Source organism: Salvelinus alpinus, chromosome 25 (genome assembly GCF_045679555.1).
Source record: "Salvelinus alpinus chromosome 25, SLU_Salpinus.1, whole genome shotgun sequence".
NCBI classification, from domain to species: Eukaryota; Metazoa; Chordata; class Actinopteri; order Salmoniformes; family Salmonidae; genus Salvelinus; species Salvelinus alpinus.
Window position 1 is genome coordinate 26,547,754 of NC_092110.1, and position 25,796 is coordinate 26,573,549.

The window sequence follows — 25,796 nt, forward strand, 5'->3', positions numbered from 1 at the left end:
AAAGGGAACACTAAAATAACACATCCTAGATCTGAATGAATGAAATATTCTTATTAAATACTTTTTTCTTTACATAGTTGAATGTGCTGACAACAAAATCACACAATGATCAATGGAAATCAAATTTATCAACCCATGGAGGTCTGGATTTGGAGTCACACTCAAAATTAAAGTGGAAAACCACACTACAAGCTGATCCAACTTTGATGTAATGTCCTTAAAACAAGTCAAAATGAGGCTCAGTAGTGTGTGTGGCCTCCACGTGCCTGTATGACCTCCCTACAATGCCTGGGCATGCTCCTGATGAGGTGGCGGATGGTCTCCTGAGGGATCTCCTCCCAGACCTGGACTAAAGCTGGATGGAGCGAGACATGATGTCCCAGATGTGCTCAATTGGATTCAGGTCTGGGGAACGGGCGGGCCAGTCCATAGCATCAATGCCTTCCTCTTGCAGGAACTGCTGACACACTCCAGCCACATGAGGTCTAGCATTGTCTTGCATTAGGAGGAACCCAGGGCCAACCGCACCAGCATATGGTCTCACAAGGGGTCTGAGGATCTCATCTCGGTACCTAATGGCAGTCAGGCTACCTCTGGCGAGCACATGGAGGGCTGTGCGGCCCCCTAAAGAAATGCCACCCCACACCATGACTGACCCACCGCCAAACCGGTCATGCTGGAGGATGTTGCAGGCAGCAGAACGTTCTCCATGGCGTCTCCAGACTCTGTCACGTCTGTCACATGTGCTCAGTGTGAACCTGCTTTCATCTGTGAAGAGCACAAGAGCACAGTGGCGAATTTGCCAATCTTGGTGTTCTCTGGCAAATGCCAATCGTCCTGCACGGTGTTGGGCTGTAAGCACAACCCCCACCTGTGGACGTCGGGCCCTCATATACCACCCTCATGGAGTCTGTTTCTGACCGTTTGAGCAGACACATGCACATTTGTGGCCTGCTGGAGGTCATTTTGCAGGGCTCTGGCAGTGCTCCACCTGCTCCTCCTTGCACAAAGGCGGAGGTAGCGGTCTTGCTGCTGGGTTGTTGCCCTCCTACGGCCTCCTCCACGTCTCCTGATGTACTGGCCTGTCTCCTGGTAGCGCCTCCATGCTCTGGACACTACGCTGACAGACACAGCAAACCTTCTTGCCACAGCTCGCATTGATGTGCCATCCTGGATGAGCTGCACTACCTGAGCCACTTGTGTGGGTTGTAGACTCCGTCTCATGCTACCACTAGAGTGAAAGCACCGCCAGCATTCAAAAGTGACCAAAACATCAGCCAGGAAGCGGTCTGTGGTCACCACCTGCAGAACCACTCCTTTATTGGGGGTGTCTTGCTAATTGCCACCTTTTGTCTATTCCATTTGCACAACAGCATGTGAAATTTATTGTCAATCAGTGTTGCTTCCTAAGTGGACAGTTTGATTTCACAGAAGTGTGATTGACTTGGAGTTACATTGTGTTGTTTAAGTGTTCCCTTTATTTTTTTGAGCAGTGTATTTGACAAAAACAATCATTTCAAACCTTGATTACATTTTCCTGCGTAGCTGGCGTCTTTTGGATGGGAAAGGAGCGATGTCTCTGCTTATAGTAAGGCCTTTTCCGCTGCATGTTTTAATTTTGAAAAATGGGCCAGTCGACCGCTGTTTGTACCGATTAACTTAAAGCCCCATCTGGCTGGTTGAAGAGGAGAAATGCACCTCTGTAGCGGTGATACATGTGCATAGATATCACAGGTAATTGAGGACCTGCTGGATGGATTAGAAAATGAAAATGATCCCAATCATCATACATTTATTTAAAAGCAGATTAACTATTTAAGACATTACATACAGTAGGTTACAGCAGAAGGAATCACTACACATGACATCAACAGAATTAAATAAATATTAAGGCTGAAAATGCTTGACTGAAAGAACTTGCAATGTTCCCACGTTTGTGGAGACTGCATTCACGGTTAACATGTCTGCTCAATCGGAAATTACCTTTACATTTTAAGCGTGCTATAGCGCTGGATTTTTGGCCAAGCAAGAAAAGAGTGGCCATGCAGTCATACATAACATTGATTAGCACAAACTTAGGGCTGGATTCGATCCACGTTATAGCTCGATTTTAAATTTAAAGGCATTGTTCTCGCGTTCGTTGACTACATTCACGGTAAACGCTGCATGTCAGCTCAATAGGAAATTACCTTTACATTTTAAAGCGGATCTTCCGCAATACAGATTGAATCCAGCCCTTGTTTTCATTGAACCATCACCAACCAGTGCAATTGGTTTGACCCTGTATTGTAGTTGTGCTTGGATTGAAGTGCAATAGACTAGGGGCTGGATTTAATCTCTATCGCGAAAGAGCCGCGTTAAAATGCGAAGGTAATTTCCAATGCAGCCTCCGAATGTTGCCTTTACATTTCAATCAAGCAATAATGCTGGTCTTCGAATACACGGATTGAAGCCAGCCCTAGGTCATATGGTGGGTGAGCTTAGTCAACTAGATTTGGCCATTTCACATGAAAGAGTTTGACCTTGTGACAACATTTCAGGCCATATTGCCTTTCTAATGTATGATCTTAAAACCAGCTATTGGATTATATTTGAAGAACAAATCCTACATAGGGTAAATAAAAAGCCACACATGTTCCCTCAGGTACAGAACATTAAATATATTCAGGATTTTCATATTCCTGAGTTGTCAAGCAGCACCTGTAACCATCCTATAATTTGTTTCAGCACTGGACCTGAGATGGATGAATGAAAATTGATTATTTTAGTGATTAGGGTTAAGTATTTAATTTTAGAATGATGAAAAATAGTGCAGCTCCAAGAGATATTTTAGTCGAGCTCTTCCAAATCACGGTCCCTGTCAATGTAAATGTAAATTGTATGGCCTTCCAATGAGTTTATACCTGGTGCTAACATGCGACCTTTGTCTTGATTGTGCCCACATTTTTAGACGGGTGTAGTGGATTAAAAGACATTGTGGTCATATCTTCCTGACCACCTCCAGAGGTAGTCAGACAAGCAATTGTAAACAGATCTGGAGGGTCAAACCATTTAAATCATCATATCAGCCTCTAAATCATTGACAGGTAGCATTAAGCATTAATAATTGTCTTAAAATAAATTATTTCAAATGTAAGGGAGGGACTAGGAAATCCAGTCACAATGCGGATGGTTAAATGCATGTTAATACTATGTAGATGCAACAAACCTTGATTGGATCATATTGATCAGATCACAAAACCCACAGGTTAGCGCAAGGTGTAAATGAGGCTGTTTCTATAATACTCCTGTCATTACACAATATACCAGCCTCCCTTGCACCAGATAGTGCATACAAGTATGACTGTCAAATTCTGTGGATCCACTTGAACAGATCCAAGGCTACCTCAGCTGTAAACCTCATGGCTCAGACATTGGAGCCCATAATCAGGCCAGTCCAACACCAGCTGGCTCAAGCACTGCTCACTGCCCAGGGTGGGGGAGTTGTGAACGGGCCTGTCGTCCAGAATAGGGCTTAGCCCATCGGCGCCTAGCTTGCCTCTGTCATGGGTCACCACAGCTTGATGTCCATCAGCTCCAGGTCTCCCATGATCTCCAGCTGGTTGATGGTACTCAGGTCCTGCACCCGGTGCCTGTAGTCCAGCAGGTGAGAGCCATTCACCGCCAGCTTGAACTGGTGGGGCTGGCAGAGGATCAGCATCTGGGGCAGAGAGTACTTATAGTGAAAAAGACTAGTAAGAGTTCCAATAATACAAGTAACATGATGTGAGAACCGCTCATTTAGAAACAGCATCCATCTGAACAAAGAAAAATAAAATACTTAATACTGATAGTTAGAGGCAGCATACCTCAAAGTACTCCCCAGGCGAGAAGGGGAAGACGGGAAGCTCCCTCTCCTCTGGTCCCCAGCACTCACTAAGGTAGGAGTTCCTGATGAACATGGCCGACTTCATCCGGGGGTTCAGGTGCAGAGCGATGTTCTCACTGCCGTTGTTGCGGAGGTTCACAGTGAAGCTGCCAGACACGAGGTTCATCAGAAAAACAATGATGTAGAATAACCTACATTGTCATGCACAGGAGGTTGGTGGCACCTTAACTGGGAAGGACGGGCTCGTGGTAATGACTGGAGCGAATTGGTGGAATGGTATCAAATACATCAAACATGGTTTCCATGTGTTTGATGCTATTCCATTTGCTCCGTTCCAGCCATTTATGAGCCGTCCTCCCCTCAGCTGCCTCCTGTGATGTCATGAATAGTGGGCAGTCCCTATCCTGCCCTTATACACTCCCTCAAAAGATACACTGTCAATTTTCTTGGAACATAGTTTAAATACTCAGTGGTGTCCTATTGCTTACCTGTGTGGGTACATGCTGACCTGTCCCTTGATTGTGATGTGCTGTCCTGGACTCACCCCTTTCAGTAGACTGCCTTTGTAAGGGAGACTCTGGAAATGCATAAGATATAGGCCATGTCTATACACTTAACATATTGATGCAATTGGTCATGTTGCCTAATATAGATATATCTTTTATGGAAAATATAACACACAACTCACCAGGTCACCTGATTCACCTGAGATTGAGTATATTGCCTACAGGAGAAAATAATGAAGACATTCATTATAGAGCTAGTTGAAAACATTATGTATTCTATTGACCTATAAAAAGAGTATTGGAGGGGGTACTTACTGAGTTTGGTATGAAGCCAATGGCGCGCACCTTGACTTTCCCAGATATAGAAAATGTGTCAATCCTGTCCAGTGGGATTCTGTGCTTGTATTCAAACAAATGAGAACCATTTACTGCCACCTGCAGGTACAAAGGAGAACAGCATTCATACAGGATCACAAAAATCCATTACACTGTATTTGCTTGACTTTTGCATGACTATACTAGCTTCTTTTGACTTAACAGTAGTGAATGTGAAAGCAAATGTAGGTTAGTGAGTTTTTCCCTGTATGTAGCCTAATTGAAGACTACTTGCGGTAAACAAGGTAAGTCCCAGACTTTGGTCCACTTGCCTTAAAGACATCATCATGGACCAGGATGATCGTCTCGAAGGCTGCTCCCTGTCTGTAGGGCAGCTGCTGAAGGGTCTCCTCCCTGCCCCAACTCTCCTGCACCAGAGAGTTACAAACAACGCACGGGGAGCCCTTAAAACGGGGGTTGAAGTGGAGGGCGATGTCCGCACGAGGTTTAGTGCTGGTGCCACAGGACAGGTCCATCTGGAACCTGCAGTTACCACATTGGTACGTATTAGAGAAGAGTTTCTAAATGTCTTAAAGCTGAGGTGGGGACTTGAGTCAGGGACTCTGACTTAAGTCGCACTAAACAGTTTTTTTTGTTGAACTTATATTTTTTTGTTAGCTAAACATAATTTTTTAGCTGGGTAAAAGTATTATTTTTGAGTGGGTTGAACTGATGTATTTGTTTGTTACCTAAACGTATTATTTCTAGTTAAGCATATTCTTATATGAAGCTAGGGTTGAGGGTTAGGGTTGAACCGGGATGTGGACATTAAGATAGGGTTAGGTTTGTGGTTGAGGTTAGGTTTGAACTGAGATGTGGACATTAAGCTAGGGTTAGGTTTGGTTGAGGGTTAGGATTAAACTGGGATGTGGACATTAAGTTAGGGTTAGGGTTGAACTGAGATGTGGACATTAAGCTAGGTTTAGGGCTTAACTGAGATGTGGACATTAAGATAGGTTTAGGGCTTAACTGAGATGTGGACATTAAGCTAGGGTTAGGGTTGAACTGAGATGTGGACATTAAGCTAGGGTTAGGGTTGAACTGAGATGTGGACATTAAGATAGGTTTAGGGTTGAACTGAGATGTGGACATTAAGCTAGGGTTAGGGTTGAACTGAGATGTGGACATGAAGCTAGGGTTAGGGTTGAACTGAGATGTGGACATTAAGCTAGGGTTAGGGTTGAACTGAGATGTGGACATTAAGATAGGTTTAGGGCTTAACTGAGATGTGGACATTAAGCTAGGGTTAAAAACAACAATTTAACATGATTACATACCTGTCAGCATCATTGTGAACAGTGCCCTGGATAAGGACTATCTCCCCAGGGTGTAGGCCCCCAGGTATGGCCCCAGTGAATGGAATCACCTGGATGGAGGGGTCAGATGGGCTTAATAAAAGACAAACCATCTAGGCAAACAATCAAATCATATTCGCTGTGTGTGTGTCTTTTAGCATTATTTATCAATATCTTCCATCCCATTGTTGAAACACCAGATACTATAAAATCGTTAAACATGCCAACAGCTTTTCGGCCCAACAATTATACAATGAAATGACTGCAAAACAACAGACGTTAAAGGCCATAGCTGCACATAGACCTATTGAAGACAACAACATGCATGCTGTATACTATGTTTTTATTCCTACAACGTTAGTAGAGAAAGGGGGATATTCTCGCTGTAAATATGTGAGTATACTAGAGGTAGTCTAGTAAAAAGCCTCTTACCGGATTTAGGACCGTTTGTTTCGCATTTGCCACAGCCATTGAGACCGTTATGCAACAATACCATGCAGTGGTTGTAGCCTAGACCGCTAAATGATGTGTAGAATGAATTGGGTCGATGTTTTTATTTTCTGTTATATTAGGATGGCAGTAGACATCTTCTCTTCCTCTTCTATCCAATAACCTACTACGTCACACACTATGCGTAACCATGTGATCCAGCCTATGTGCGACGACATCTGCCGCTACTGTATTCAAAATAGCGTCAGATTAAAGGGACTGGAGAACAAATACATTCCTGAACACACATTTTTTTTATGTAACCTTTATTTAACTAGGCAAGTCTGTAAATAAGAATAGGTTCTTAACTATGACGGCCTACCCGACCAAACCTTGACGCAAGTCTGTAAATAAGAATAGGTTCTTAACTATGACGGCCTACCCGACCAAACCTTGACGACGCTGGGCCAATTGTGCGCCGCCCTATGGTACTCCCAATCACGGCCGGATGTGATACAGCTTGGATCATCATCATCTGTACAGCAATAAGCGTAAAAAAAGGTACAATAAAATACAATAGCTGAAATAAAATTGAAACTAAACAGCTTCTATGTCTGGAAAATATATATTTTTTTAATGTGCAATTGATTTCAAAAAATGAAATCAATTCCTAACAATATCCAAATGTATTACAATGCAACCTATTAGTATTTTAGTCAATGGATTTGAAGTTCAAACAAAAAAATATATCTCTGACGGACACGTGGCCTTTAGCGGCCTTTAGCGCGCCAGTTACCTGGGCAACACCTTTATGGCAATTTTGATGTCAGCTAGAACTGGGTGAAACTTGCATGTAGCTAAGAACATAAATGTTCCTAGGCATGTAGGCCTATCCACCTTTATTTAGCCACCTGAGGTCTCTTCGAACCGGGCAAGCTGGACAGAACCCTATGTCCTTGTATTTTGTGCATCTAGATGCACATCTTCCGGACTGCCATTCCCTTCAGGAGGTTTTACTCCGAGCAACCCGAATTTATTCCTCCGGAGCATCGCAGAGCCCCACCCATCAAGCTCCCCCCCGGACGGAGGATGGGGATGGGTGATTGTCTTATCATCGTTCCTCTATAATGTCCTGGTACTGGGATACCACAACTCCTTCGGATTGTACCTCATCAGTCTCCTCAATGAGTTTGGGGAGACAAGTTCTAAAACAGGCAAATTACACTAAGCTCACATACCGTTAATAACATAACGTTTGTCATCAGACTGAAACAATTTCACATTACACTGTAAACTCAACTGTTGTAACTACACATTACAACAACTATTTTGTATTACCCAAGGGATTGTGTGATCATATGTGTAAATGGTGATACACCTGTAATTAACAAGTAGTTACCAAACTGCACAAATGACCTGCTGCTGTACCTACATGCTATACATGGAAACCTGCTAGCTACCTAACCTTAAGACCCACTCTCTGCTGGCCTGTAGCATGGGTTGGCTCCATCAGCTACGGCTTCATCATGATCTGTGGGCCCCTGGCTGGGAAGCTGACACTCAGGTACGGGGCCAGCGGGATCTCCATTCTAGGATCCCTCATTATCATGATCTCCATAGTGTGCTCATCCTATGCACCCAATCTAGGAACACTGTTCTTCACACATGGCTTCCTCAGTGGAGTGGGCTCCAGCTTTGCCTTCACCTCAGGTTGGTACAGGGGAGGGAGGAAATTAGCTAGCAGTTAGTTACACTATGGATTCACTGACACTTCCATCCATAACTTTTCTAGTTCATATTGTATCTTGTTAGAGGGTAAGCTACATTGTTGTATTCTCAAGGTCACGACAGCTAACGCATTATCTCACCTTCATCTCCCACCCCCTCCTGTGGGGCAGGTATGATCATGGTGAGCCAGTACTTCACCTCCAAGAGCGTTCCCTGGCCACAGGGATAGTGATGTCAGGGGGAGCAGCAGGGGCCCTGGTCCAGTCCCCGGCTCCATCTGTACCTCATCGAAACCCTGGGCTGGAGGCAGAGTCTCCGAGTGTTCTCAGGCCTCATGATTATCTGTGTCATCACCGGCTTCACCTCAACCCCAAAGGTACTGCAGGGCGTTCAAACCCATAACAGTTTTAATTTATTGAGCATACAGTAATGGGACCATTTACCCCATCATTTTTATTTATTTATATATATGTATTTTTTTTGTCATTTAGCAGACGCTCTTATCCAGAGCGACTTACAGTAGAGTGCATACATTTTATTACATTTTTTACATACTGAGACAAGGATATCCCTACCGGCCAAGAGCAGACGCTCTTATCCAGAGCGACTTACAGTAGAGTGCATACATTTTATTACATTTTTACATACTGAGACAAGGATATCCCTGCCGGCCAAACCCTCCCTACCGGCCAAACCCTCCCTAACCCGGACGACGCTATGCCAATTGTGCGTCGCCCCAAGGATCTCCCGGTTGCGGCCGGCTGCGACAGAGCCTGGGCGCGAACCCAGCCCAGCCTGGGCGCGAACCCAGAGACTCTGGTGGCGCAGCTAGCACTGCGATGCAGTGCCCTAGACCACTGCGCCACCCGGGAGATAGACCACCCTAGACCACTGCGCCACCCGTGCTCATGACTGAGCACACCCTTGTGTACCCTTTCAAACAGAAATGTGATATATTCAAAAGCTACAGTATGTGTTACTGATTGGCTACGAGGGATTTAAATGTCAAATGTCTTTGAAAGGTGTCACTAGAAGTGTGGTGGAGAATTTGAAGAACTCTCCCTTGAAGAAGTTTATTGTGGACCTTGGCCTGTGGAAAGACAAAGTCTTTCTGATCTGGGTTGCAGCCAATGGACTGTGTAAATTTGGATTCTTCATTCCATATGTCCACTTGGTAAGTTACATACTGATGTAAACAACGGAAGGCTCAGCTGCAACGCTACGACGTTATAGTTTGGAAACATTCTGTCATTTGACTCATTCTTTTTAGGGAAGAGATACTATTGAAATGTAACAATCTGATAACAAATACCCTTAGTACTACCTGTACAGGATACATATAGTAAATAGATAGATACCTGTATGTGTATGTGTGTGTTTTTGGTTTTACTGGATAGTAAAACAACGAAAATTCAGGGACATTTTCCAGATTTAAAGGGGTAGGTTTAAGGTTAGGGTTAGACGTTAGGGTTACGCAATATAGGATTTTTAATGGAAATCAATTATTTGGTGCCCACAAGGATAGTAAAACAAACATGTTTGTGTGTGTCTTTGTGTGTCCTGCTCTAGGTGAAGCATGCTGTTCAGCTGGGCATCCCAGTCCACAGTGCCACTAACATCATGCTGTTCCTGGGCTTGACTAGCATGGTCAGCCGGATCATCTTCCGCAGGATCTGTGACTCAGAGAGAATCAACAGGCTGTACTTTAACCAGGCCTCTGTCTTTGGTGTTGGTGGGTTGCCCTTACTCCTATACCTCAGTCACTGTGCCCATTAGTAAAGCAATACGACACGAGAGAGTGTGTGTTATGGCGTTTATTGTCACGACTGTGCTGCAGTCAAATGTACAAGGTGAATGCTGCAGACCGTACACAACGTAACACCTGTCTCCTCCTGTGTGTCCTCCTGCTGTGCCAGGTCTGCTGTACATGTTGATCCCACTACTCAAATCCTACGGCTCTCTGGTTGCCTTTGGCTTGTTCCTGGGGATTGCTGATGCTGGCAACTACATCCTACTCCCTGTCCTGACCTTTGACCTGATGGGGGCCGAGAAAATGCCCATGGCCTGGGGCTTCATGCTCACGGTGAACGCTGTCAGCTGCTTGGGGCTGCCCTTCGCTGGTAGGTTCACTGCAGCTGATGTTATTGTACCAAACCAAATCAAATGTTATTCATCACATGCTTAGTAAACAACAGGTGTGGGGACTAACAGTGAAATGCTTACTTACTTGCCCTTCCCAACAATGCAAAGAGTAATAATATCTACACAATAAGTAACGATAACTTGGCTATATATAGTGGGGAGAACAAGTATTTGATACACTGCCGATTTTGCAGGTTTTCCTACTTACAAAGCATGTAGAGGTCTGTAGAGGTCAAAAATCCAGAAAATCACATTGTATGATTTTTAAGTAATTAATTTGCATTTTATTGCATGACATAAGTATTTGATCACCTACCAACCAGTAAGAATTCCGTCTCTCACAGACCTGTTAGTTTTTCTTTAAGAAGCCCTCCTGTTCTCCACTCATTACCTGTATTAACTGCACCTGTTTGAACTCGTTACCTGTATAAAAGACACCTGTCCACACACTCAATCAAACAGACTCCAACCTCTCCACAATGGCCAAGACCAGAGAGCTGTGTAAGGACATCAGGGATAAAATTGTAGACCTGCACAAGGCTGGGATGGGCTACAGGACAATAGGCAAGCAGCTTGGTGAGAAGGCAACAACTGTTGGCGCAATTATTAGAAAATGGAAGAAGTTCAAGATGACGGTCAATCACCCTCGGTCTGGGGCTCCGTGCAAGATCTCACCTCATGGGGCATCAATGATCATGAGGAAGGTGAGGGATCAGCCCAGAACTACACGGCAGGACCTGGTCAATGACCTGAAGAGAGCTGGGACCACAGTCTCAAAGAAAACCATTAGTAACACACTACGCCGTCATGGATTAAAATCCTGCAGCACACGCAAGGTCCCCCTGCTCAAGCCAGCGCATGTCCAGGCCCATCTGAAGTTTGCCAATGACCATCTGGATGATCCAGAGGAGGAATGGGAGAAGGTCATGTGGTCTGATGAGACAAAAATAGAGCTTTTTGGTCTAAACTCCACTCGCCGTGTTTGGAGGAAGAAGAAGGATGAGTACAACCCCAAGAACACCATCCCAACCGTGAAGCATGGAGGTGGAAACATCATTCTTTGGGGATGCTTTTCTGCAAAGGGGACAGGACGACTGCACCGTATTGAGGGGAGGATGGATGGGGCCATGTATCGCGAGATCTTGGCCTACAACCTCCTTCCCTCAGTAAGAGCATTGAAGATGGGTCGTGGCTGGGTCTTCCAGCATGACAACGACCCGAAACACACAGCCAGGGCAACTAAGGAGTGGCTCCGTAAGAAGCATCTCAAGGTCCTGGAGTGGCCTTGCCAGTCTCCAGACCTGAACCCAATAGAAAATATTTGGAGGGAGCTGAAAGTCCGTATTGCCCAGCGACAGCCCCGAAACCTGAAGGATCTGGAGAAGGTCTGTATGGAGGAGTGGGCCAAAATCCCTGCTGCAGTGTGTGCAAACCTGGTCAAGAACTACAGGAAACTTTTGATCTCTGTAATTGCAAACAAAGGTTTCTGTACCAAATATTAAGTTCTGCTTTTCTGATGTATCAAATACTTATGTCATGCAATAAAATGCTAATTAATTACTTAAAAATCATACAATGTGATTTTCTGGATTTTAGATTCCGTCTCTCACAGTTGAAGTGTACGTATGATAAAAATTACAGACCTCTACATGCTTTGTAAGTAGGAAAACCTGCAAAATCGGCAGTGTATCAAATACTTGTTCTCCCCACTGTACCAGTACCTAGTCGATGTGCAGGGGTACGAGTTAATCAGACACCTTGACTTTTTCCACATTTTGTAACATTACAACCTTATTCTAAAATATATGAAATAGTTTTTTTCCCCTCATCAATCTACAAACAATATCTCATAATGACAGGTTTTTTGAATTTTTTGCTAATCTATACAAAATAAAAAACAGAAATATCACATTTACATAAGTATTCAGACCCTTTACTCAGTACTTTGTTGAAGCACCTTTGGCAGTGATTACAGCCTTGAGTCTTCTTGGGTATGACGCTACAAGCTTGTTACACCTGTATTTGGGGAGTTTCTCTCATTTCTCTCTGCAGATCCTCTCAAGCTCTGTCAGGTTGGATGGGGAGCGTTGCTGAACAGATATTTCCAGGTCTCTCCAGAGATGTTCGATCTGGTTCAAGTCCGGTCTCTGGCTGGGCCACTCAAGGACATTCAGAGACTTGTCCCGAAGCCAATCCTGCGTTGTCTTAGCTTTGTGCTTAGGGTCGTTGGGTTCACCTGTTGGAAGGTGAACCTTCGTCCCAGTCTGAGGTCCTGAGCGCTCTGGAGCAGGCCCTCATCATGGATCTCTCTGTACTTTGCTCCGTTCATCTTTGCCTCGATCCTGACTAGTCTACCTGCCCCTGCCGCTAAAAAATATCCCCACAGCATGATGATGCTGCCACCACCATGCTTCACCGTAGGGATTGTGCCAGGTTTCCTCCAGACATGATGCTTGGCATTCAGGCCAAAGAGTTCAATCCTGGTTTCATCAGACCAGAGAATCTTGTTTCTCATGGTCTGAGAGTCTTTAGGTGCCTTTTGGCAAATTCCAAGCGGGCTGTCATGTGCCTTTTACTGAGGGGTAGCTTCCGTCTGGCCACCCTACCATAAAGGCCTAATTGGTGAAGTGTTGCAGAGATGGTTGTCCTTCTGGAAGGTTCACAAATCTCCACAGAGGAACTCTAGAGCTCTGTCAGAGTGACCATCAGATTATTGGTCACCTCCCTGACCAAGGTCCTTCTCCCCCAATTGCTCAGTTTGGCTGGGTGGCCAGCTCTAGGAAGAGTATTGGTGGTTCCAAACTTTTTCCATTTAAGAATGATGGAGGCCAGTGTGTTCTTGGAGACCTTTAATGCTGCAGACATTTTTTGGTAGCCTGCCCCAGATCTGTGCCTCGACACAATTCAGTCTAGGAGCTCTACAGACAATTTCTTTGACCTCCTGGCTTGGTTTTTGCTCTGATATGCACTGTCAACTGTGAAACCTTATATAGACAGGTGTGTGCCTTTCCAAATCATGTCCAATCAATTGAATTTACCACAGGTGGACTCCAATCAAGTTGTTGAAACATCTCAAGGATGATCAATGGAAACAGGATGCACCTGAGCTCAATTTCGAGTCTCATAGCGAAGGGTCTGAATACTTATGTAATTAAGTTATGTTTTTTATGTTTAATACATTTGCAAACATTTCTAAAAACCTTTTTTTTGCTTTGTCATTATGGGGTATTGTGTGTAGATTGCTGAAGAAAAACAATTATTTAATCCATTTTAGAATAAGGCTGTAACGTAACAAAATGTGGAAAAAGTCAATGGGTCTGAATACTTTCCGAAGGCACTGTATAACTAGGAATAAAGTGACAGATAATTAACAGTAGCAGCAGCGTATGTAATGAGTCAAAAAAGTTTGTGCAAAAAAGGTCAATGCAGGTAGCTATTTGGTTAACTATTTAACTAACTATTTAGCAGTCTTATGGTTTCGGAGGAAGAAGCTGTTTAGGATCCTGTTGGTTACAGACTTGGTGCATAGGTACCGCTTGCCGGCGGTAGCAGAGAGAACAGTCTATGACTTGGGTGGCTGGAGTGTTTGACAATTTTTCGGGCCACCTTCTGATACAGCCTGGATGGCAGGTCCTGGATGGCAGGGAGCTTGACCCCAGTGATGTACTGGGCCGTCCGCACCACCCGCCATGCCAAGCGGTGATGCAGCCAGTCAAGATGCTCTCAATGTTGCAGCTGTAGAACCTTTGGAGGATCTCAAGGCCCATGAGAAATATTTTCAGCCTCCTGGGGGGGAGGCGTTGTCGTGCCCTCTTCACGACTGTGTTGGTGTGTTTCAACCATGAATGATACTTAATGATGTGAACACCGAGGAACTTAAGCTCCTGACCTGTTCCACTACAGTCCCGTCGATGTGAATGAGGGTGTGCTCGGACATCATTTCCTGTAGTCCACGATCAGCTCCTTTGTCTTACTGACATTGAGGGAGAGGTTGTTGTCCTGGCACTATACTGCCAGGTCTCTGACCTCCTCCCTATAGTCTGTCTCATCGTCGCCGGTGATCAGGTGATCACTGTTGTATCATCGGCAAATGTAATGATGGTATTGGAGTCATGTGCGGCCACACAGTCCTGGGCGAACAGGTATTCTTAAGTTGGAGGAGTATTAGCCATGTCAGTACAACAAAAGAATGACTGAATTGGATCAAAATGTCAAACCCATCTTTTTGGCAGACGTGCAGACAGAGAGGTTGCATCACTGTCTTTGCATGAAAGAAAATCATAAAAGTAGTGTGATGATAAAAGTCACAGTCATACCCTTGTAGTTTGAAGTCTCAGTCATACCCTTGTTGTTTGAAGTCTCAGTCATACCCTTGTTGTTTGAAGTCTCAGTCATACCCTTGTTGTTTGAAGTCTCAGTCATACCCTTGTTGTTTGAAGTCTCAGTCATACCCTTGTTGTTTGAAGTCTCAGTCATACCCTTGTTGTTTGAAGTCTCAGTCATACATTTGTTGTTGTCCCGGTCAGGTTGGATGAATGACATGACAGGAAGCTACAACCTGGGCTTTGTGGTTGCGGGGGCGTTAAACGTGGCAGTCTGTTTTGTTCTGGCCTTCATCCCCCTGGCCAAGCGCTCAACTAGACAGACATGTAAGAGCATCATGAACGTCACCATCGACCGCTCCACACAGGAAATCATGCAGTGGGCCGAGATCCTGCCTCCTTTCTCTGAGGTAGCACACTGGTAGTTCTTCTGTATGAGGGTTAGGAATCTATCTAACAACATATTTTGTTTCATTGTACATTATTGATGGCGCAAGGTTATGGTCAGGAAAAACTACTAGTACTAATGATAAAATGTACATTTACTCATAATATTTCAATATCAATTGTCAAATAGGAGGAGCCAACAGTGTCCACATACGTGAATTACTTGTCTAAGACTACGTTTCGTAGTCCAGAGATTGTTGACAGTAGACCTGAGGTGTACAGTGGAGATGATGCCAAGACAGCAGGACCTGCTGAAGTCACCCGGCTTTAGTAACGTCAACACCACTGACGTTCTACCTCAGCACTGTATAGGAGAGAAGAAATGTTGTATCTTTTCACTAAGGGGAGCAAATACAATAATGTATTAATACAGAACTCAGTTATGGCTGGTATTATTAGTCAATTCATCTGTTTTCATTCAAGAGAGAAAAGACAAGCACAGGACATTATGACAGACACAGTGCTACTTACAGTCATTGTCCAGTAGTTGGCGCTTCTCTACCAAGAAAATCGAATTATTCTAATGATAATAATTTGTCAGTGATAAGGACCTCTCCATCCATACTGCAAAACACACTATAGAAAATGACACTGAAACTTTTTTCAAACACTAAATATTTTATTTGCAGCACTTAGTTTTGACTGAAATACATCATCCAACAGTTAGTTTGTTAGCTGTTATTTAATATGCTAATTTGCAGTAAGAAAGCCTTCAACCAACACTGTACTTTCAAGCATTCATCATCCAAAACCAACAGTCCATAAAAGCTTCACTACACACTGACGGCAGCCAGCAAAATACCAGACGAATAAGTCCACATCTACTCAGTCATCACAGTTACAACAGCCTCTCAAGGATACTGTTACCAAATGTAGTAGTAGCATTTTGTTCACCAAATAAATTCCACTGAATCAATCCAACATATTAACAAAACTCCCAATTGGTGTATTATTGCTAAAAGCAAACAAATATGTCAAATTCCTAAGGAAGTGCAAGGAGATGGAGTGCTATTGGACCCATTTCCAATATTGTAAATGTAAAAGGGATTAGGCAAATTTTAACAGAACAGATGAACACTGAGCTGAAGTTGATGCAAAATATTCTTCTGACTAAATGCTGTGTGGATGAGATGATTAAATGCATTATAAAGGGACAGGCTACACACCAAAGGACATATACATAATCTAATATGGGCAAACGTCTTCATCATCAGAAATTATACTGAAATAGTCAAGTACTTGAGAGACAGTTCAACAGCATCTGAAAGTACATACTGTGTATGACGGTCACAGTCTTTCTGGCTGGCTCATCAAATACTTGTGGGAGATGACAACATAATAGTGTTTTCATTATCGGTAGGACTATGGCAAATTCCCCTGGCCTGCATATGAGAAATGACTCCTCACTTCTCTGAAGAATGTTAAATAACAGAGTAGCTAGGTGTAGTTCTGTCCTTCAGCTGTTCTTGTCTATTGATGTTCTGTATTATGTCATTCTGTATTATGTGTCATGTTCTGTGTGGACCCCAGGAAGAGTAGCTGCTGCTTTTGCAACAGCTAATGGGGATCCTAATAAAATACCAAATACCAAAGTAGCAGCGAGTGTGGTGCCCTTGTTTTCACAGCGACATTGATACATTGTTGCTAAGACTAGTGTTGTGTGTGGATGTTATAGCGATCATACGAGTGTTTGTGATCTAGGATATTATCACCCAAATATATTTACTATTTATTTATTTAGTGAAATATCTGAAAGGGTTTGATATGTCGTATCAAACCAGACTATTTTGTCTTTGGCAAATGTGAGGCCTAACGCTTCGATCAAACCTACAGCGACATTGCGCAAAATGGTACGCAGCATCATCTGGATATGTGTGCAACAAAAGTTCAACATTCACCTTCTGCTACCGTTTCTGTCAAACCGCCTACGCATACAATTTGACGCATACATTCGATAAATCCAACATATACATCACACCGAACGCACTGCAACTGTCTCTGCAACGCAATGCTGCAAGGCAAACGCAGGGTTCCACTGGAAATGAATGTAATTCTGGTGTACCAAAATGCAATGACGCTGTCGGTGTGATCGAAGCGTAAGAATGAGCAGTAAGCAGTGAGCACCATCCCTCATATCTACAGTATGCCGACTCAATCCGGCATTCTGTAAACATCAATGCACACCTAAGGCCTGTTTCAATCAATCTCAGGAACCTAACCCGATCCCCAGAATCAGAACCACTCTTATGCTGCAATAATTCACCTTGTTTCTAGTGTGTTGAAAGTCAACTCAACTGTATGTGCGGGTAGAGTGTTGTCTTTGACACAACCTGGAAGGCTGGTTAATGGTTCTGAAGGAATAGTTAGTCAGTAGTTTTGAATAAATAGGTGGGTACTGGTCTTGAACCTAACCCACTGGGCACAGACGTCAATTCAACGTCTATTTCACGTTGGTTCAATTTTAATTGAATTTACGTAGAAACAACGTTGATTCAACCAGTGTGTGCCCAGTGGTAATGCATTAATACGTAATTGCATTGTGCTCTTCAACATTATTCATTGATGATCTAGAATATAATTATTGTAGAAGATACATGTGGCTTATTGTGCTCCTGCTGGTCAATGGCCTTGTGAAGTAATGTCAAGGGCAGTTCTGGTATCAGGCCTTGGGGCTGTGTGAATGTTATAGCCCTCCCACTGTTCCTTCATAGAGCAGACATCACCACCGTAGCAGGCCTTGTGTTGTTTATGGATTCGCTTGTGTCATTTGCGTATAGGACTTGTGCGTGCCAGCTGTGTCAGTCACTTAGAACATACTTCAACTGTCCCCTCATTCAGACTATTCCAACTCTGCGGTTTGATTTTTGGCTAAAAGCCACCAGCCAGCAAACAATATTCAAAACGATATCTATTCTAACTATCTGCAATTACAAAAGTACACAATACAAAACTGAACACAGGGAAATGCAACAACAAACAAAAACAACTATGTGTGTCATTATCTCATTATGTAGAGTCAGATGCATTTCTGGTTGCACTCATTCAACATGTAAAAGTAGTCCTTGTTAAGGCTTGTCCTGTTAACTCGCCATGCAAAGAAACACATTCCATTACGAGCAGGTACACTGGACAGGGGAAAATAAAGGTGAAAAATGTTCATCTTATTTTAAGGCCCACTATATTACATTGATGGGCATCTGTAACGTACCATCAGTGATCCATGGTCACATCACATTAATCTGTCAGTCTTCTCATGTAGACTGAGGATGAAAGGGAACAGTATGCCCTTAGCTTCCAGTGGTGGCTTGAGTGGTTCCTCTACAAAGTGAGAGCCATCCTCCTCCACCACAAACTGCAGAGTCTGAGTCTTGTTCACACAATAGATGCAGTTTCCGATGACTTCACACCTGAACGGCATAGGGCTGCCCTGCCGCTGCGACGCGCAGTCATGCCACATTTTCACTATGGTGTCGTACTTGAACACAGTGACCCCCTGGTCACGGTTGACGTCAAACCTGTAGATGAAGCTTTTCAGAGCCACCATGTCGGTTGACTTTTTCCTGCTGTTGTTGTAGGGGCACTCCTGCCACTCGTCCCTCTTGGCGTCGTATTTTAGGAGACGGTAGAACAGAGACCCTCCTGAGACGTAGAGCTCTCCATTACAGGTGGTGGCTTCATGGGCCACAGCGAACGCCCCTTTGGGTAAGGGAGCCACTGTGGTCCATCTATCAGTCCGAGGATCGTATTTTTCTACTGTGAACAAACACTCCCCTCCTATGGCGTACAAGTTACCCTCCATAGACACTAGCTTGAGCTGCGACCGCGCCTGGTTGAGCGGTCGAACCTCGCTCCAGCGGTTAATGATGGGGTTGTAACAGAACACCTTGTCTGAGACCTTGCCCTTATCCCCATATCCCTTTATCCCACCGGCCACAAACAGGTAGTTGTACAAGGTGCAGATCCCACAGCCCTTAGTGTTAATGTCCTCCGGCATCAGAGTCAGAGGTCTCCAGTCATTGGCTGCCTCGTTGAAGTAGTAAATCATGTGGTTCTCCTCGAAGGATGCCACGGACAGAGGGCTCTGTGGTCGACTGTTACACCGACTCTGAGGTCGGCTCCCGACACGGTCAAACACATCGTTGATCTCAGCGACCATCAGGGACCTCTTCCCCTCCATTCTCTTCTTCAGGACCAGATCCCTCTCCGACCCCGTAAGACGCCCGTACACTGCTGGGTCCTGCAGGATCTGGAGGAAGTTGTCACTCATGAAGCGATAGGCCGTCTCTTTCAGTTCGTTGAGTCGTTGCTTCTTGGCGATAGTTAGAATCTCATAACAGTTCTCTGCTGTGACCTGCTCTGACATAGTATCCATAGCAGCCTGGACAGCACATGGGATCTGTAAGATCTTAGCTCCTGTAATCACCTCTACCACATTGTCCTTGTGCACATTCATCTGAGAGGTGTAGATATAGTCTATCAGGATGGTCAGGGTCTTGTAGTTCAGCCCTTTCACTTTTAGGATGTCTCTTGACTGACGAGCCTTGAAATAGTCACTCTTCCCTGCCAGAACAGACTTGTGAACACTGATTTTCTGGCCACCGACTTCAATCACTAAATCTGTCTCCTCTTTAGGCGTTGTGTTACTGACGCCACCATGGCCACTACTGCCCCTGTGTCCTTGGTTCGACTCAAGCCCTGACTGTCCATACAATGTGTCATATTCTGTGGGAGAGCTGTGGCTGAACAAGCACCCCAGCTCTTGTATGGTTGGCTGGCTGCCCGTGGTGGTACAATGAGTGTCAGGCGCAGCGGTCCCCTGCTCCCGGGAGTCAGTGACGTTTGTGATGTGACACTGACTCCTCACTATGCTCTCTCTACAGAGGGACAGAGACCCTTCCGCTTCCTCTCTGGCCTCTCCCTTGAAGCATAGAGAGGGACCCACACTGCAGGGCACTTTTTCCCTCGCTCCATTCATATCCTCACTGATACTGTTTCTGCCATGAGTACAGTTCTGGTCTTTACCAGCATCAAGCTTGGGTATGTGAGATGTATGTGCTTGATGAGAAGGATCAGTAATGTGAAACTGATCTGTATTTGAGATGTGTGATCCATCACCCTGTGGACTGTCAAAGTGATGATGCCCAATCACCGTACCACCATCCAACAAGTACTCCTTTGTAACTGGTGTGCTCTGTCGACAGAGTCCCTGGTCGCCCAGTATGAATCCCAGGTCTGGAACATTAGTGTTCTCCTCCTGCTTCCTTGGGAGCGAACAGACACCCCCGTCCTCTAGGTCCGAGCAGATGGGGTGGTGGAAGATGACATCTGCCTCCACCGTGTGCACCCCTCCTCTCTGTCTCTGTCTGTCATTCATCCTGTCTGATCAGAGCTAGTGGCAGTTCAGATCCTCAGTGTTCATAGTGAGGAGGATCCAACACAGTCTTCTGGAATCACTCCTACAGATCCTCAGTGTTCATAGTGAGGAGAATCCAACACAGTCTTCTGGAATCACTCCTACAGATCCTCAGTGTTCATAGTGAGGAGGATCCAACACAGTCTTCTGGAATCACTCCTACAGATCCTCAGTGTTCATAGTGAGGAGAATCCAACACAGTCTTCTGGAATCACTCCTACAGATCCTCAGTGTTCATAGTGAGGAGGATCCAACACAGTCTTCTGGAATCACTCCTACAGATCCTCAGTGTTCATAGTGAGGAGAATCCAACACAGTCTTCTGGAATCACTCCTACAGATCCTCAGTGTTCACAGTGAGGAGAATCCAACACAGTCTTCTGGAATCACTCCTACAGATCCTCAGTGTTCATAGTGAGGAGGATCCAACACAGTCTTCTGGAATCACTCCTACAGATCCTCAGTGTTCATAGTGAGGAAAATCCAACACAGTCTTCTGGAATCACTCCTACAGATCCTCAGTGTTCATAGTGAGGAAAATCCAACACAGTCTTCTGGAATCACTCCTACAGATCCTCAGTGTTCATAGTGAGGAGGATCCAACACAGTCTTCTGGAATCACTCCTACAGATCCTCAGTGTTCATAGTGAGGAGAATCCAACACAGTCTTCTGGAATCACTCCTACAGATCCTCAGTGTTCATAGTGAGGAGAATCCAACACAGTCTTCTGGAATCACTCCTACAGATCCTCAGTGTTCATAGTGAGGAGGATCCAACACAGTCTTCTGGAATCACTCCTACAGATCCTCAGTGTTCATAGTGAGGAGAATCCAACACAGTCTTCTGGAATCACTCCTACAGATCCTCAGTGTTCATAGTGAGGAGAATCCAACACAGTCTTCTGGAATCACTCCTACAGATCTTGGCAGGTCTTGTCTCTTGAACCTATTTGACACTTTAGGGGAGAAGAGAAATATATATTGAAATATGAACGTTTCAAAGAACTAAAACATGTAAATTGTTGGCAATGATACTTGAAAACTCGGAGGGGCGCCCTTACTCCACAAGAAACAAATGGAGCCTACTTTGGCATATCTACAGAGATTTATGGAGTAGCTTTTATGTTTTCTCCAAATGCACTAAACTCTATTGTAAAGGACACTAAGAGAACACATACTTTTTAAATTATACAGATATTATTATAGGGTCTTATTGCACATTTGGCACTTGTTGTGCCGGAAAATATTAATTATAGGCCTATTATAAAGATATTAGACAGTATGAATTGAGTACTAAGTGAATTATTGTAGATATTAACAGCTAACACACATGACGTACTGGATGATCATACTAATCGAGTATTAAAATTTATCGCGACCTTCGCCGGAGAATCGCACATAGGGCGCATGCTCGGTGGCACCTCCATTCCACCAGCAAGAATAAGCAAGACCTAGCATGAATAAGGCCGTGACCGCCGAGATTTCCCTTCAAAATAAAAGTTCCGCAATGAAGATGGTAAGAAAAAATACAAACAGGGTTGCAATTTGTAACATTTTATGACGACATTTTTATATATAGCACAAATAATATTATAGCACTGACATTATTGTTAACAGCATTAAAATGAATGATTACTCGATAGTTATCATGTAACAACAGTAATACAAATAAAAAAACATTATTTATAAAGCAACTATTAATAATAATAGTAATATTAATAGTATAATAATTATTTTAATAATCAACTTTAGAAAAACGTTTTAATCCCATTATTAATTAGCCCATTCCTATTGCACGATGTTCAGTAAGTTTTTCATATTGGACATACATATTGCACAGTACACAATTTTCTGTGAGGAGGGTCCATTCTACTCAGCACTTGTGGTTTCCAAATCGAACCTGTTTACACCCAGAGGAGCGTCGTTGCTTATTTTACGGTCCTTAGAGTGGCCAATCGGCTTAAATCCAATCATTTTTGCACATTGGACATACATATTGCATTGTACACAATTTTCTATCTTTAAAAGTGGTCTCTTTGCCTTTTTGCAATTTATAAACTGACATTTTCGGTGGACTGACAATGGATCCCTATTTAAACTATCCTCCTCATACAGAGTTGGCTACAATTTCAATTTCATCCTCCAGAAAAGGCAGAAAAGGCTAAACTCCAATATACTGATAGAGACAAAATACAGTTTTACAAGAAGAGTATAATATTTATGACGCACATTGTAAACAAGAACGGTAAAATTGTCACAAAGCAACTATCAACAGTGTATGGAGGTGTATGCCCAACACAAAATTATAACCAACTCATCGTGACTCTGCCACAAAATTGGAAGAGACAATTACTTAAAGAAGAAATTAAAGAATTAGTCTCTCTGCCACCCATAGTATAAATCAAAAAATATATAAGTTTATTTAAACTTAAAAGGTTTGAGAGCAATAATGTATCAAATTAAAGTCAGCTGTGAATAGGTTGATGTCCCAATACCTTGGCATCGGGTCTATGAACAGACATTTGAAACAACAATTGACACATCAATCCGTTCGTTTCAGTTTAAGCTATTATATAAAATACTTTCTACAAAAAGAAGGCTCAATATATGTGGCATTGAACAGTCTGTCTTGGGCAGACTCTGCCATGAGGAAACAGAATCAATAGAAAATATTTTCTGGCCATTGGTGGCTCTCGCTTTTGGAGTCAGGACCAGGAATGGTTGTTATGTCATAATATCAGGGTTCAGATTGACCTGCAAACTGTATTGTTAGGGAATCTGAAAAAACACTATCAGTCAATGGTAAATATCATTATACTCTTGGGTAAAGTATTTATATTTAGGGCAATATATGGTAGAAATCTTACAAATAGGGAGGTGTAGTTAGAGATAATAGTAAAATGGAGGGATGTATTCCAAAATAGCATTAAACTGGTGGGTTAATCATTGGACATTGGAAGGTTGGAGTTAACATCAGAATGAATAGTGGATTGGCCTCTGTGGGTGAAAATCCAGCACTTGTAGAAAGAGAAAATTAGGAATATATGTATAATTATTTACCTACATGTACTGTAGATGTGAGCGAAATAGATGTAAGTAGCAGTAGAAGTCAATGGAGGCTGCTGAGGGGAGGACGGCTCATAATAATGGCTGGAACGGAGCGGATAGAACGGCATCAAACCATGTGTTGGATGTATTTGATACCATTCCACCATTCCAACCTCCTGTGGTAAAGTATTGTGGTCTGTTGGTTTACTCCAATTAGGGTAGGGGGGGGAAAGTATAGGTAAAAAATAATAAGTATACCGAAGGGGACTCTTATTCTGAAGAATTCCACAAATCCGTGACCCGGAAGTACTTAGTTATTCTTGCCTGCTTCACAACAGTTTTAGTGGCAATTGCTGACTGCTAGATAGATTCATGTTAAATACGAAAGGGGAGGATAAGGAAATCCGTCCAAGCGCACATTACGCAGTCAAATTGTGTCATAGGTTAATAGAAATTTATTAAAACATCCATTCATCACAATGAAATGTTAAGAAATATAAATTGGGAACCTTGTGCGCAATATAGCCTAATTGCAACGCATGTAATTATTCCAGGCTAAATTTACAGTTTGGCTAAATCATCAGTAAAGATGGAAATGGTAATGCATCTCGACTAATATAAAACATTGGCCAAAATAGCATGAATATTATTATAGGGTAGCCAACTTACGTCTTTAGATGCAGGCAGCGCAATTCAATGGACTGCTCTCATCAGTCTCTCACACACAAAGCCCAGCTATGGGAGGTAGCCCCAATCTTGAAAATAGGAGAACCTCACAAATGCAATACGGCTGTCTTTTCCCTCGTATATAGAGGATATTTCGTTAATGTGGACACGTCCCTAATTCCACGTCCATTGGAGACATAGCACTTGTTAATTGAGCTCCAGGACAAATAGTCTCCGGGTAAATGGGTCATTATTATTCCTTCACAACTCATAAGAGAAAATCCACTGTAGCTACGTCTTGTCTGAAACCAAACGCAAACAGTTATTACAGGACTTAATCTTTCAGAGTACCGATCCACAACAAATATGCCGCCAATAACCTCCTGCAGCTCTACAGTGCGTCTGAGCTAAGCATAGATAGAGCATCAAAAATCAATCCAGCATGGATCAGGGATCTCCGTCTCTGCTGCCCCTACTCTGTTTTGCCTTTTTCAGTAGACTACCGACCGACAGTTATTGATCTAGAGTAGACCACACCCCCTCTCAGTATTAACCTCACATACACAGACGTGGCTATCCCCATCTGCCGGGTTTGCACCCTGCACGAGCTGGAGGCAACCGGAGGTGAAGATGCGACATTCTTTCACACGCCTTGTGCGCGATTTACCACGAGGGAAACTCAGCGATCTGAGCCCCTGCGTGCGTTATAAGCCTGTCATTGGTAAGCCCCTACTACAGCCTCTTATACAAACGCCCCGATTTTAATTCCATACCACTGTATAAAGCCTAGTACTTCAAAAGCAAACCCAACGGGCAACGAGTCTGCTGTTCACTATACAACAGACACATTTGTGTTTCCCCTAGTGGGGTACTGTAACTCTAAAGACCCATGTGTCCAGATTAAAATGTACTTACTGCCTTCTGCTTGGTATGCTACAACATCCCATAATAGTTCAGTCTGAAAGGAAGAACATTGCTTCAACTTCCCCTGTAAACCATGGGCTATATACATAATAAAAAAACTGTGTGGTTCGAGCCCTGAATGCTGATTGGCTGACGACAGTTGTGGTATATCAGACCGTGTATACCACTGGTATAACAAAACATTTATTTTTACTGCTCTAATTACATAGGTAACCAGTATATAAGGCACCTCAGAGGTTTGTGGTATATGGCCAATATACTATGGCTAAGGGCTGTATCCAGGACCTCCACATTGCATCCCTTAGCCATGGTATATTGGCCATATACCACACCTTGTTGCTTAAGCATCTCTCCCCTCAGGCCAGTCTTTCAAATTATTGCAAACCTGACTTTTTAAATTGTTAAAAACCAGCAAAACAACCAATATCATCACAGGGTTAAAAGGGGTATTCATACCCCTAGACTTATTCCACACGTTGTGTTACAACCGGAATTCAAAATGGATTAAAAAAATCTCACCCATCTACACACAATACCCCATAACGACTAAATGAAAAGATGTTTTTAAAAGATTTTTCAAATGTATTGAAAATGAAATATCTAGTATTCAAATATTCACACCCCTTAGTCAATA

At 43.5% G+C, this 25,796-nt stretch overlaps 3 protein-coding genes across 3 annotated transcripts; 1 reads left to right on the forward strand and 2 right to left on the reverse strand.

Annotated features, from left to right (window-relative positions):
• Nucleotides 1-1,775: 1,775 nt before the first annotated feature.
• On the reverse strand, nt 1,776-6,613 carry LOC139553740 (galectin-8-like). Its single transcript, XM_071366364.1, has 8 exons — nt 6,477-6,613; nt 6,027-6,115; nt 5,022-5,232; nt 4,690-4,809; nt 4,557-4,592; nt 4,357-4,445; nt 3,849-4,014; nt 1,776-3,700 (listed from the first exon to the last, which is right to left on the reverse strand). Exons 1-8 carry the CDS (start codon nt 6,513-6,515, stop codon nt 3,551-3,553), a joined length of 900 nt encoding a protein of 299 aa, XP_071222465.1. The 5' UTR covers nt 6,516-6,613; the 3' UTR covers nt 1,776-3,550.
• Nucleotides 6,614-6,740: 127 nt separating this feature from the next.
• Nucleotides 6,741-16,707, forward strand: LOC139553741 (monocarboxylate transporter 10-like). Its single transcript, XM_071366365.1, has 7 exons — nt 6,741-6,833; nt 6,894-7,034; nt 7,449-8,577; nt 9,224-9,375; nt 9,771-9,933; nt 10,118-10,321; nt 14,870-16,707. The coding sequence occupies exons 3-7, from the start codon at nt 8,433-8,435 to the stop codon at nt 15,088-15,090; spliced, it is 885 nt and encodes a 294-aa protein (XP_071222466.1). The 5' UTR covers nt 6,741-6,833; nt 6,894-7,034; nt 7,449-8,432; the 3' UTR covers nt 15,091-16,707.
• Nucleotides 15,711-25,147, reverse strand: LOC139553738 (kelch repeat and BTB domain-containing protein 11). The gene is made up of 2 exons (XM_071366356.1): nt 24,242-25,147; nt 15,711-21,480 (listed from the first exon to the last, which is right to left on the reverse strand). The coding sequence occupies exon 2, from the start codon at nt 20,484-20,486 to the stop codon at nt 18,342-18,344; it is 2,145 nt and encodes a 714-aa protein (XP_071222457.1). The 5' UTR covers nt 20,487-21,480; nt 24,242-25,147; the 3' UTR covers nt 15,711-18,341.
• Nucleotides 25,148-25,796: the final 649 nt, after the last annotated feature.

Coding starts and splice junctions, on each gene's coding strand:
- LOC139553740 (XM_071366364.1), bottom strand. CDS start 6,515: ATGGCTGTGGCAAATGCGAAACAAACGGTCCTAAATCCG. Junction 6,116..6,476: donor AACAAACGGTCCTAAATCCG/GTAAGAGGCTTT, acceptor CCCTCCATCCAG/GTGATTCCATTCACTGGGGC. Junction 4,810..5,021: donor TCCATGATGATGTCTTTAAG/GCAAGTGGACCA, acceptor TTGTACCTGCAG/GTGGCAGTAAATGGTTCTCA.
- LOC139553741 (XM_071366365.1), top strand. CDS start 8,433: ATGTCAGGGGGAGCAGCAGGGGCCCTGGTCCAGTCCCCGGCTCCATCT. Junction 9,934..10,117: donor GGCCTCTGTCTTTGGTGTTG/GTGGGTTGCCCT, acceptor CTGCTGTGCCAG/GTCTGCTGTACATGTTGATC. Junction 10,322..14,869: donor CTTGGGGCTGCCCTTCGCTG/GTAGGTTCACTG, acceptor TGTCCCGGTCAG/GTTGGATGAATGACATGACA.
- LOC139553738 (XM_071366356.1), bottom strand. CDS start 20,486: ATGAATGACAGACAGAGACAGAGAGGAGGGGTGCACACGGTGGAGGCA.